Source organism: Euprymna scolopes, chromosome 13 (assembly GCF_053919585.1).
Source record: "Euprymna scolopes isolate OS-2025 chromosome 13, ASM5391958v1, whole genome shotgun sequence".
Taxonomy (NCBI): Eukaryota; Metazoa; Mollusca; class Cephalopoda; order Sepiida; family Sepiolidae; genus Euprymna; species Euprymna scolopes.
In genome coordinates, this window is record NC_136494.1 from 6,582,531 (window position 1) to 6,596,740 (window position 14,210).

Here is a 14,210-nt window from a genome sequence, read left to right on the forward strand (position 1 = left end):
AATAGGTACTACTACAAGCTTATTAGATAGAATAGCGCTTATCCAGTGTTTCCCCCCCCCATATTAAAAATTGGGGATTGTGCAGTGAAACCAAAAAAAAAAAAAAAAAAAATTAAATATACAATAAATGTTATATTAGCCAATAAATATTACTTTTATAGTAACCTGGCTTTTTTTTTTTTTTTTTTTTTTTACAATAGTTTTAAATTCTCTTTATCTCAAATATTTACTTTTTACGGCGTGTTAGCCAACAAAGAATGCGACGGCCATTTTTGTTGGCTAACAAGTAAAGAGACTCTTTAAAAAGAGTAAACATTTAAGATGAAAACAAAAACAGCATTTAAAACTATAAAACAACAACAACAAAAAAGCCAGGTAGGTTTTAAAGTTCATGGTAACATTTATTTAATATATATTTAATTTAAGCTTTTTTTTTTTTTTTTACTTCGCAATCTTCTAAAAAAAAACTTGTAAAAAAAAAAAAATTTTTTTAATTAATCAAAAAAAACTATGCATGTACTTTTTTAGATTAAAAAAAATGGAATTAATAATTTTTTCTATATTGTCTTTTAGACCTAAGACCTAAGGTGTAAGTTCATAGAAGTTTTGTGCCTTTTTTTATGATTGGGGTAAAATTGAATGATCGTCAACGGAAAATAGATGGAAAAAACTGTTATATAAAATAATTGAATTTATTCTTTGGTCAAGACCTCGAACAACAATTTTCATTCAAAGTTCCCAATTCCAAATTGGCTGATAAAAATCCGAACAAAAATATGAAGGACACTTATGTTTTGAGTAAGTCAGTCAGTAATGGGTGCAGGGTGCAAATATATTTACACAAGTTTGCACCACATAAAATTCATATATTATTTACTGTAGTTACTGACGATTATTATCTCAATAAGCACTAAATATTATTTTTCCTTTTTTTCTTTTTAGTCTGTTATTTTAACCAACTAAAAGACGGGCGTTGATTAAGATGTCTGTGAGTCTGTGGCGACATTGGGTGGGTTGAGTTGGCTCCAAGCGAATTATCGACGAGACGAGGCATGTTCATGGAAGAGTCCTGGGGTGATAAGAGTTTGCAAAACTAGTTTCCGTCTATATTCCTAAGCCGTTATAGGTAATCGATGGCTGATTAGGAACCCCTCCCTCCAGAACTCTTGTAGTAACTAGAGGGAAGCAGTTTAAGAAAACCTTGAAATTTTCACTTCGCGCCTCCGCCTCGCGCGTTTTGCAAACTCGGATTCAGATTCAGAAAAAAAAAAAAATGTACCTATTTTCCGATGTCAAAAACGATTCCTTTGCATTATTTTTTTTTATTTTTTTTATTTTTTTCTTTTTCTTTTTTTTCTTTTTCTTTTTTTTCTTTTTCTTTTTTTTTCTTTTTCTTTTTTTTTCTTTTTCTTTTTTTTTCTTTTTCTTTTTTTTTCTTTTTCTTTTTTTTCTTTTTCTTTTTTTGTCTAAAGTAAAATTTTCCACTGCTGTTAGTAATAGTAAAACAATAAATATTTATTAATTTTAAACTACCAGGAAAACTAAACTCAAGAGATCCCCCCCAACCTCGGTGATTTTACGTTTGAGAAAATATATGCATATTTAAGATGTGTTTTTACAATAATGGGGAAAATAGTTAAATATTTGGAAATTTATAAAGAGTCGGAATCGGGAATTTAGTACAGAATCGGTAATTGTATAGGCATCCGGAAAAATATTAGATTCGTCTAATTCGAGCTTGTGAGATATCCCAGTGGATCAAATGAAAGGGTTTTGTTCAAAATTCCAGAAGATTAATGGCTGACATCTGAAACCCAAAAATGGTGAAACCTAACAAGAATGAAGATAGGTTCGTAGGGTGGGGTCGGGGGTCCATATTATATCTACCGGTACATTAAACATTGAGGCAATTTTTCACTAAAATATATACTTTGATTAAAATTTGTTAAGATTATAAAAATGCACTTGGCATTTGAGAAAAAAATGACCATTTTCATTTTCTTTTTTATTTTCCGGTTAATAAACCATGCTACTTTTTTATTTTTACCTTGGCACCAAAATCAAAAGATTAAACCATTCCCGTGAAGGTCTGTTCTTTGTTGATTGGGTCCTTTGAGAAAGGATTAATTTATTGCTAATCGTCTGAGGCTCCCCCGCCAGGAAATGCTGACAAAACTGTCCAGGCACTTTTTGCAAGTCAGAGTATCCCCCCTTAAGGACGCTGACTTTTCAATCCCACTTTCCGACCCTCGTGTTTCTCTCTCACTGTAAGAAATGTTCTTGCAGTGGAAGAGAAATACCTTAATAGTTATTATTATATAAGTTTGTTGTCCTTGGGGGTCAATTTGGTGAAACATCTAATTTATAAAACTCAGTTTGTCTGTCTGTTTGTCTTCATATTTTCAAACTCTATCTCTCCCGAAACTAAAAGTCGCAAAGCAGTGTTAGGGGCCTCAAATGATTGGATTTTTTTTTACGGGCCATTTTTTTTATGGGTCTTTAGCCGGTTAAAATAGGTTTTAAGGGGTCAAAAATGGAAAAAATCGTTACATATTTTGCACATTTATCTTAGTTTATATTTAATTTGTTCATATGCGTGTCACGTTGGTACAGTGGTGACGTCACCAGCTTTGAATGCAACAGTTTTGCTTTCGGTTTCGATTCTAGCTGATGGCATCCAAATACTTTTTTTTTTACTTTTGAAATCACAACTATAATAATATATACGAAATCTGGACAAATTAAAATATCATATTTAAGCATATTTTACGACCGGGCTAGTCTAAAATAATTTAAACTGTTTTATTTGGATTATGCTTTATTCTTGAGTGTTATCTGCACAACTTTTCAGCCGATATAACCTCAGACCTTCTTCAGGTGTATCTTGTTGAACTTGCGGAATCTTTTTGTTGAACTCTGAAGTCTGCATGGAATTTGAAATGGAACCTTTTATTTAATCCACAGGAATATCATGTCCTTGTTCCGTCAGCTATGACTGGGTAAAAAGTCCTAAGTAATTCGTAAATGTTCATTTCGTCCACACTGAGGATTGAACTTTCAACCTCCAGAAGTATGTAACTTATAACTGAATTTTACCAAGTACTTTATGCACTAAACCATGGATCCTTGCAGAAATATAACTTAATCTGTATATTCATTTTATATATTCTGTGAGATCTCTTTTAAAGGTGAAATGAAATTATTGATTCAAATAAAAGATGTCCAGACAGACGTCTAACAAAGTTATTTTGTCAGATTTTCAAAGTCAAACCTCAGTAGTAATTCATCTGACATATCTATATTTGATTCAGATTAGCCGATGTTTTTGCTGGGTTTTTTTCCCCTGCTATTATGTTATTGGCATTAATATATTTGTTTTATTTTTTACTTATTCCAGCTGAAACAGATTAAAGTTGTGTGCAATTATACCGAGTTCTCTCCCTTGAGTTCTGAAAAAGTAAATTAGATACATTTTTTTTTTTTTTTTTACATAGGCATCACCACTTATCAAGACCAAGAGGCCACTCGAGGATAAGGGTTAGGGAGTGTACAGTAGAAATTGGACAATATAGTAATCGTTAGTAATGGGAATTCGGTAAATTTGTTAACTTATATGGAACGGCTCATCAAAAACTTGTTTACATTAGACTTGAAGACAACCATGCTGTAGTCAGTTGGAAAGCAGGAAAACGGAAGACAAATATATATAATATATTTTTAAGTAAATAGAATATATTCCAGTTATTTGAATCTAAAAAATAAAAAAAAATAGTAAAACAAATAAAGTCATAAAATATATAGGAATAAAACAGGGCTCTACATTGCGAGTGATTTTTCAAAATGGCGACTAGAAATAATGAACTGCTCATCTTTTGGCGATTGCATTTCTTTCACTGACAATCTTTCAAAGCTCACTACTGAGTGAAAAATATCTTTTCAATTTTGTTCGCTTTATTAAAAAAACTAGCGGGGGTACCCGGCGTTGCCCGAGTGTTTTCCGGGACGGGGGGGGGGGAGTTTTAAAAAATGTTATGGTAGGTAAGTAGGAAGGATCAAACCCGGAGTCATGAGTAAAAGTAGGAAAATAAAGTGTGAAGAAAAAAAAAAAAAAAAAAAAAAAACATCTGCAACGTTAACAGTTCGGCCACCAAGAAAAGTCCATTCCAGTTGTTTAGGAAAAAAAAAAAAAAAAAAAACGACTACGGTAGGTCGGCGCGAACGTGAAAATATAATGTGAATTGTCCAGCATGCTAACCACTACGCCACAGAGCACTGCAGCTTAGTTTAGTGATTTTAAATAACTTCACATGAAAGAACTATGAAGCCAAACCGGTGTTCTCTTCTCAACTGTTCCTTGTGAACGATCCCCAAACGGTGTTAAGTGGTGGCAGGGGGAGGAGGAATTTATTAGAGAGAAAATATTTTACCACTTCCATTGATCTTAACCGATTTTGGCCGTGACTTCTCAGCAGAAAAAGTATAGAAATCTAAGATTATCGAGGAATTTGAGAAATAATAAGCCTATAACACACCTCAGATATTGTTCTGCCGTTTGTGCATATTATATTTGCATGAAATATCTTGATTTTTAATCCTATTAATGTCAAAATCAGCGGGAAAAAATGAGTTCATTTTATTTATTATTATTATTATTATTATAAAAAATAAAATAAAAAGTTAAATTTTGGATGTCTTCAAGTCCAACATAAACAAGTTCCTGAAAAACCGCCCCCTTAAGTAAAACACTTTATCAGATCTCCATTACGTACGATTACTACGATATTGTCTCATTGATTACTGTACAGGCAATAACCCTTATCCCTGAGTGACCTCCGGGCCTTGATAAGTGGAGAACTCCATGTAAAAATAAGTTTATTAGAACAATATACTATTTTTTTTATCGAAGGTTGTTAAAAAAAAAACATCTGAAGAAATTAGAATGTTTATACTTTCAAGTTTCAACATAAAATTTGTTGTATATTTAGAATTACACTTATTAAAAAAAAATACAGAAAAATCTTTATTATGTACATACTCCTCACAGAACGAAGATGTCATATTCTAAAAATCATATGGGTTTAGCTAGTAACTTTTCTATTTGGCTAGTAAACGAAAATATTTAGTTGTCAGAGGTCAACTAAAGATAAATTTGTCCGTAGAGCCGTGTAAAAAATGTTTTAAATACCTATTTAACGTAAACAGTATACATTAGATTGCCTTTTGGCCAAGATCAAAGTGTAGTATCTGTTCTGCAGATGCTGCACTTAAGATAATTTGTACCAGTCAATGGAGGGGAACCTCTCTATACTGGGACAATTATTATTTTTGGTAACCAGAGTGCCCCCTTTTTGCCTACTTTTAGGGGAGCTGGTTTTTAGCCCACATTAAAAACGGCCTTGTGCCTAATTTGCTTTGGTGGGGAAGCAAATAAATACATCAAAGTGTAGTATCTGTTCTTCAGATACGGCACTTCCATTTCTAGTTCTCTTTCAGTGGAGGAGAAATCCTTCACGACTGAGACAATTTTTATTTATTTTTGTACCTTTTCTTTTTAAAAAACGACCCTGGTGTCTAACTCTGTCCCGTGGGGAGGCATTGTAAGTAGGTACATTAGATTGCCTTAAATGGCATAAACATTGTTTTAAAAAAATAGTACTACTAATAATATTGAAGTGTTCCAGAGTACGGTACTCTTGTCCGTCTGCAGTCCTCTTTTCTGAGTTGCTGCCATCTTGGATGTTTCGTTCCATTAGACGTTTATATATTTGTACTCTTTTTTGAGGAGGAGATTTCTTCTGAAATTATCTAAAGATTTTCTACTATCCCGGATTTTATCTGCATAATATTCAGTTTCTTCCTTTCTTCCTTAAGTTTTTAAAAAAAACAAATATAATTTTTGAAGGCCAAACTGCTTTTAAAAAATGGCTCAATTTGCTGTAATGGTGTGAGAAAAGAACTCATAATTTTGACATGCAGCAGTTCATTGAAGAAAGAAGCCCGTGAAACCTTATGTAAAAAAAAAAAAAGGGGGGGGAACATTCGAAAGAAACAGGGCAAAAAAAAACATTGTCTGCCAAGAGGTGCTGGACTGAAGGAGTAAATTAAAGCTAGTCTCTTACAATGTGATTTTATTTGTATTGAACTATGTAGTACAATATTACTTTCTGAGTATTTATTAATACTTAGGAATTTATCTCATTTGGGTCAATTCTATATTTAAAATACAATGGACACTATTTCCATAGTAATAATGATAAATTTATATTTGCTGCGTGTTATTGGTTTTTCTGTCCTAGAAACTAATTTTTCGAGCTATCCTGAAAATATCAGCTTTATGAAAACGTTTGTTGATTCAATATATTTCTGAAGCCATGGAATTTTCACATATCCTGCAAATTTTTTATATTCGAATTATTTGATGGTTTTTCAGTAATGAAGAAAATTTATTTCTGCCAGTTTATATTTATGTTAACAGAAAGTTTTTTTTTTTTTAATTTACTAGAGTTTTTTTTGTTTTTTTTCTTTTTTTGCATTTTCGCCCCAAACAAGGTACAGTGCCACTTTGATGTAGGGGCTACTATTAGGGGCACAATTGCAGGCATACTATGTACGAAGTTAACCAGCAAGATGTCTGTTTACATTACACTTGAACTTTTGCATGTCAGGACAGTCGAGGAAACAGGAACCCGGAAGGGAATTCCAAAGTCTTGCAGTTCTGGGGAAGAAACTATTAGTGGGTTTTCTGGCATATGGGGGTCTATTGTGTAGGGGTGGGATTTTGCTGCTTGTCGAGTTTGCCAGGGGTATGTAGGTTGAGGGGGGTACCAGGACTTGTAGTTCATCAGAGCATCTACCATGAAAATACTTGTAAAACAGGCAGAGGGATAAAACCTTTCATCAATGGGACAGAGGTTGAAGCCTAGCTGACAGTTCGGGAGTTAGGTTGGCGACTCTTTTTTGAACCCTGTTCAAGAGTGAGAGACTAATAGCAGATGCGCCAGCCCAAATGTGACAACAATACTCCATACATGGTCAATTTGTGGCCTTATAGAGGTAAAGGGTACTTTCAGGCGTAAGTAGTTTTCTAGCACAGTAGAGGGAGCCCACCTTCTCTGCAGCAATAAGTGCATAATCATGAAGATTTCTATCGTAAATATTATTTGTGGTTGTTTGATTTCATACTTGCTTTAATCATTCTGGTTTTTCTGCATTGCTATCATCTTTCATAAATATCCACATTTTTTTACTTCTGGATGGGGATAGGGCCTCCCACTAGATGCGAGATATTCACCCGCTATCTCATATATTCCAACCAAGATATCTTTTAATATTCTAACTGTCTCTTTAAGTACAATTGTTTGAATCTCTCTTGCACTTGGTTCACCAGGTATATTTATCAGGTAGTGTTCGGAATTCTTTTTCATGAGTCCAGTTGCTCCTATAATAACTGAAATGATGGAGATCTTCCTAAGATTCCAATTTCTTTTCATGTCATACATAAGTCCTTGATATTTCGTTATCTTTTCTCCTCTCATCTCTATTTAACCCAGCATCATTAGGGACTTTGACTTCGACTAAGGTTGCTTCTTTCTCCTTCTTGTCTCACATGACCATGTCAGGTTTAATAGTTCTGTTTCCAAGGTACTTACTTGTAAGAATTGCATATGGAAATAAAAATGAAAACTTAAGTCATTTGTGAGTTCATCAACGTTTCATATTCATTTAAAAGACTTCCTCACTATCTCGGGTTTCTTAGCTCCGTTTTCTGAGTACGTAGCTGTAGGGATTACGTAGTTATAGTGGATGCTGTATGACTTACTTCCAAATGTTCTCTCTGGTATATGTTCCCAAGGACTAACTGTTATACTGGATATTCAGTTTTTTTTAAAGATGGTCCAGTGGAGATATTGAAAACTCCATTGTGTTGCATTGTACGGTAGCCCCCCCCCCCAATACAAATAGAAACTTACAACTGGATGTCAGGTTGGTCACACATTCTGCTTTTGTGCGGCAGAATCTGAACTTGTTTTTATTGCTGAGATCACTCGTGTTTTTAAACGTATTGGCCATCGAGGCAACCATCTTGATCTTAGGCAGCCATCTTCTCCTGATGACAGTGGAGCGATCCTCTTACGTATATATTAGCAGGGTGACTCGACGTTGCCCAGGATTGAATGATCAACGAATGTTTCACACTTCCATATTTTTATTGTCACTGAACTCGTCGATATCGCACATTTTTCAATCAAATCGATTGATTGCCTGCTCTAGTTGGGGATTCATCGCGGTGCACTGGGGAGGAAGCTCAGATACCTCTCGCTATAACTTATTTTACATGTCTCCTGCAGTGACTTAGTCCACAATACATTGTAGTCTACATTGCACTGTAGAGAACCTACTTTTGGTTTTATAAATTTATTTTTTATATATCATGGTTTGAATCAAAGTTTAAAATGCAAAAGTAAAGTATCATACTCCAATTGTGCTCTAACCAGAAACATTCATTTCAAGTGTGCTCCTGTCATATCAAAGGACCTACTGTTGATTTTATGTCAAGCCTTTTGGCTTGTGTGATAATAAAACTTCTCAAATGCACATGATGTTAGGCTGTGTAAGGTGTTAACTTTGGTCCAAATCGCCTGTTCCTTCTTTCATCGGATTATTTCAATTATAGATACTTATTGAAGATATTCCGATACAAGACCTATCTAAGAACACTGCCAGGCACATGAAGTTCCTTTATGTGAAATTTCATAAAAAATCGGCCCAGCCGTTTTGGAATCCATAAGGCACGAACTCACAGACGCACAAAGTTCCTTTTACATAATAGTAGATATAGAGATATGCATTGATTCAATGATGTGACTTCAAAAATTCAAATGTACGCGTAACCTAGATGTTTATAAGTCGTTAAAACTAGTTGTTTTGTTTCAGTTGACGTTACGACACATCAACCGTCTTGGGTTTTACAACAAACGTTTTTAAATAAGTTGGCATTCTACACTTTTTTGAACCCATGTTATCTATTTGTTCGAGCAGCTACAAAATATGTGCATGTGCGACATTCCTTTTTGCTGTTTCTTCTGCGGTCATGTATTCCTCATGTTGACTTGCGATTCGAACATTGTTCTTCACTCTAACTGGAAACTTTACATAACACCGTAATAGTGGATGCTTTGTGTTTTTTTTTTTTTTGTTTTTTTTTATTTTATATAGTCTAGTTTATTTAATCTCCATAGACCAGTCTGGAGACACATCGCCAAATTGCACGCTAGCTCTTCGTCTCTGGGTGGGGGGAAGATCTTACATCCACTGCTACATCTTAAACCACGTGTATGCTCTCCTGCATCCAAGAACAAACTGTCATGTGTTCTCGTCGGTTCTCCAAGAACAAAACTGTACTAAAGCTCTCCTTTCAATCTTGGCTGAAACAAAAAAAAAAAAAATGATCGCTTCACAAACTCTCGTCAACAACGCACCTGGCCCTATGACGTCACATGTCGACGACAAATCACGTCATGTGTTAAATGAGTGTAAAGCACTCATTCATAAGCTTTCAAATAAATATTAATTTAGCATGAAATGGTCTATACTATTTTAGTAACTAAGACAAATAAATTTATTTTTTTCATAAACTTTTTTATTTTTATTTTTCCATAAACTTTTTTTTTCCATGAACTTTTTTCCATAAATATTTTTTTCCATGAATTTTTTCCATAAATATTTTTTTCCATAAATATTTTTTTTTCCATAAATATTTTTTTTTCCATAAATATTTTTTTTTCCATAAATATTTTTTTTCCATGAACTTTTTTCCATAAACATTTTTTTCCATAAACATTTTTTTTTCCATAAACATTATTTTTTCCATAAACATTATTTTTTCCATAAACATTATTTTTTCCATAAACATTATTTTTTCCATAAACATTATTTTTTTCCATGGGCTTTTTTTCCGTGAGCTTTTTTTCCCCCATGAGCTTTTTTTTTTCATAAACTTTTTTCCTTTTCTTTATTATTTGAGTGGAGACTATCATATGTTATATTAATATATTCTAAAGTGCTACACTTGAAATAATCTGTATTAACTGTCAATTGAATTCCATGGAATTATAAATGAATTCCAACTTTATTAGATCACAAATCTATGCAGGAGGTTTTAAAAAAATGTCTATGCTTTCTACTGATGCTAACTTGCATAGTCAAAGCATAACGCGAATTAGTATATATATATATATATATATATATATATATATATATATATATATATATGAGCAAATAGTTAATAAAATATGTTAAAAAAACACTTTGAAATGAGTTAAAAACATATTTAATCTGAAAAGGAAACACTAGATAAATGGATAGTACTTAATCCGTGGATTAAGGACTATCGATTTATCTAGTGTTTCCTTTTCAGATTAAATATGTTTTTAACTCATTTCAAAGTGTTTTTTTAACATATTTTATTAACTATTTGCTCACATTATAAGCTCTATTTCCTATTTGGTTTTATCGAGCTTTTACATCTGGCTGAGATAATTTTATAAATATTAATTCTTTAATATTTATAATATACTTTAATTTTACCATCTTGGATCATTTTGGTAAATTTAATTGTAATTTTTATTTTTTTTATATATATATATATATATATAAGAGAGAGAGAGAGAGATAGTAAATGACAAAAGGTTATATTCCAAAATTCGTGATGTTGACCATGTTATAATTTATTCCTTTAATTCACTTGACTTATACAATTCTTGACAGTATCTGTTTCTTCTGATGAGTTAAGGACATAATAGATTCACTGATTGATATAATAATTGATTGATTTTGCGCTACGAAACAGATACTGTCAAGAATTGTACAAGTCAACTGAATTAAAGGAATAAATTATAAGATAGTCAACATCATAAATTTTGGAATATAACTTTTTGTCATTTATTCTCTATATTGCTCTGTATGCACATTGAGCTTCTTGAATAAGGATTGATATATGTATATTATAAGAAAATATATTTCTACAGAAATAAATATATATATATATATATATATATATATATATATATATATATAGCAACAAGAAATTCACTTGAAATATCGATAATTAAAAAGAAAAAAATATTTTACTTTGGCAAGGAAATTTTAATCCCGAAAGCTCCGACTAAAATAAATTTTGTTTTTATTTTCACAAACACTTTCTTATACTTTTCTATAATATATTAATATATTATAATCATATATATGTCGCTACACATTCATGAGCATGTTTTGATCAGCTAGTTACAAGTAAGAGACCTCTTCAGGCGATATTACTTATACAAAAGTAGGGCCCGGTGCCGTGTATTGAGAGCTAGTCGTGTCTGGTGCCGTATATTGAGAACCGATCGACGTACATTTCTATATATGTAATTTATATAAATATATTTTTCTTTCTCTTTTTTTCAGCCCCCCTTCACCAGGTAGCCTGAACATGCTCCGGCAGCAATTGACCGTTGCCCAGCACATGGGTAGCAGTACCGTCAATGCTGGCCCACACTCTATGGGAGGTCAAAGCTCCCCGAGTGTCTACTTCGGTCTTTCTCGTAGAGGGAGTTTGTCTTCACTCGCCGGTGAGTAGAAGTTATTTTTATGCATGACTTTTTTTGTTTTTATGAATTAAAATTTTGAAAATTGTGTGTGTGTGTGTGTGTGTGTGTGTGTGTGTGTGTGTGTGTGTGTGTGTGTGTGTTAGTCTTTGCGGTTAAAGGTCCAGGAGGAAATTCAACATCCAATGTCGATTCTGTTTCTTCTGTATACTTTGTGTATTAATGACTCTTTATCTCCCGCCGTTTTCTTTTCTTTCTTTCTCTCTCCCTCACCCTCTTTCTTTCTTTCTCCCTCCCCTCTCTCTTTCTCTCTCCCTCACCCTCTCTTTCTCTCTCCCTCACCCTCTCTCTTTCTCTCTCCCTCACCCTTTCTCTTTCTCTCTCCCTCACCCTTTCTCTTTCTCTCTCCCTCACCCTTTCTCTTTCTCTCTCCCTCACCCTTTCTCTTTCTCTCTCCCTCACCCTTTCTCTTTCTCTCTCCCTCACCCTTTCTCTTTCTCTCTCCCTCACCCTCTCTCTTTCTCTCTCCCTCACCCTCTCTCTTTCTCTCTCCCTCACCCTGTCTCTTTCTCTCTCCCTCACCCTCTCTCTTTCTCTCTCCCTCACCCTCTCTCTTTCTCTCTCTCTCCCTCTCTCTTTCTCTCTCTCTCCCTCTCTGTTTTTCTCTTTCTCGTCTTCAAAGACGTCATCACTTATCAAGGCCAGGAGGCCACTCGAGGATAAGGATTAATGAGTGTACGATAGTCAACAGAAAAATGCGGTAGTAATCATTAGTAGTGGAAATTTTTTCTTTCTCCTCCCCTCCCGCCCTTCCTCCTTTTCTATTTCTTTCTCTCTCCATCCACATCAAAAATTACATTTAACTTGTTACACCTGAAACATCACTTTCATCCCACCCACCAAAAATAACTGTAAAAATTAAAAATAACAAACAATACAAATGTGATTCACTTGAATCAATAACGTTTTTCAAACGATCAAATGGTGACAAGAACCGGGAGTCTGAGTCAATTCAAATGCGTTGCTTTAACAGTTGGAGATTTTTTTTTTTTTAATTACATGAACTTCAGTATATGTTTCTTTATTTTTAATTCAATTATTTCAACTGGATTTTTTAAAAACTGATTTTAATGAGATTTCGATGCTTTCGTTCAGTATCTAAAGACAAAGGATACTCCCTGTGTGTGTGTGTATGTGTGTGTAATATATATATATATATATATATATATATATGGACGATTAATCAGAAAAATCGGAAGTTATGAGGGTATAGGAATCGGAAAAAAATCTGTGCCTATTTTCCGATGTCATAAACGAACCTGGCCTCGAAGTCATCTTTGACTGCATTAGCAAGGAACAGCCCTCACGGCCAACCTCAACTGCGAGAAATATCGTTAAAATTTGAACATTTATTTTTAAATGTCGTCATATATATATATATATATATATATATATATATATGACTTTTAGACCGTTAAAAATGGGAAAAAGTTATTTTCCGTCGACTTAAAATGAGTATTATGCGAAATTGACGATTGAATATCATTAATCCCTAAGTGTGCATCAATCAAATGCCATAATCACTACACCTTGTAATAACAAGGGTTCATACAAAATTTCAGCCAGATCGGCCCATTAGTTTCTGAGAAAAGGTAGATCAGAGAAATGAAGAGAAATATATATGCATTTGTGAGACATAGATTATTTTTCTTAGTTGGAGGGGGTGGGGCTGATCTTCAAAGCAAAAACGTTGTAGACAAGATTATCCAGGCCAGGAAGCACCATTTTTGCAATCTTATTTATTCTCCTTTTTTTTCTGCGATAAATCTGTTTTTCCTTCATCATAATCTGGCAAAGATAAGATTCATGTGCTCGTAACATTAATTCGGTTTCTTCTGCACTGTTTCACAGATTTCTTTGCAAAGGTCAAACACTCTTTGAAACACAATTAAGTACTCTCTGCCGATCTGATTCCATCCTTTCATTAAAATTCTTCGGCATTGCAAAAGTCTTATGTTCTGCTGAGTTCACCAGGTGGCAGCATGATCGCTAATATAATATATATATATATATATATATATATATATATATATATTTCATTCCGTTTTTTTCTTTTTTTTATATATTCATACTAGTTGTTTTCGTTTAGTTCGCTTCTTGAAATACGTGCAACGAAAATGTTAACTAATAAACATTTTCTTTCATAAGTTGGCTGTAAGCATGAGACAAAATTCTAGCAGGGGGACCCGACATTACCCAGGATTGAAGGATGATAAACGAATATTTCACCTTCCCATATTTTTATTGTCATCGAAATTCGTGAAATCACCCTTTTTTTCAACCAAATTAACTGCCTGCTCTGGTTAGGGACCCATCGCAGTGCACCAGAAAGGAAGCTTCACATGCCTCCTCACACTGATTTGGTCTACAATGCATTGTAGTCTACATTTGTTGATTTTTATAAAATTATTTTTATATATATCGGTTTGAATTTAAAAATGAAAAAGTCAAGTATCATGGTTCAGTTGTGCTCTAAACAGAAACATTTACTTTAAACGTGCTCCTGTCATATGAAAGAGCCTACTGTTGATTTTATATGCCGAGCCTTTCTGCTTGTGTGGT

The 14,210-nt window shown here is 33.5% G+C and overlaps 1 protein-coding gene across 50 annotated transcripts in view; it reads left to right on the forward strand.

Moving 5' to 3' along the window:
* Positions 1-14,210, forward strand: part of LOC145291925 (tensin-3-like) — a 1,436,242-nt gene that overhangs the window by 1,360,382 nt on the left and 61,650 nt on the right. For all 50 annotated transcript variants that reach the window (XM_080137783.1, XM_080137795.1, XM_080137791.1 and 47 more), the window contains one exon: positions 11,449-11,612. In XM_080137783.1, coding sequence (XP_079993909.1) covers positions 11,449-11,612 — 164 coding nt within the window. The remainder of the gene's footprint in view (positions 1-11,448; positions 11,613-14,210) is intronic.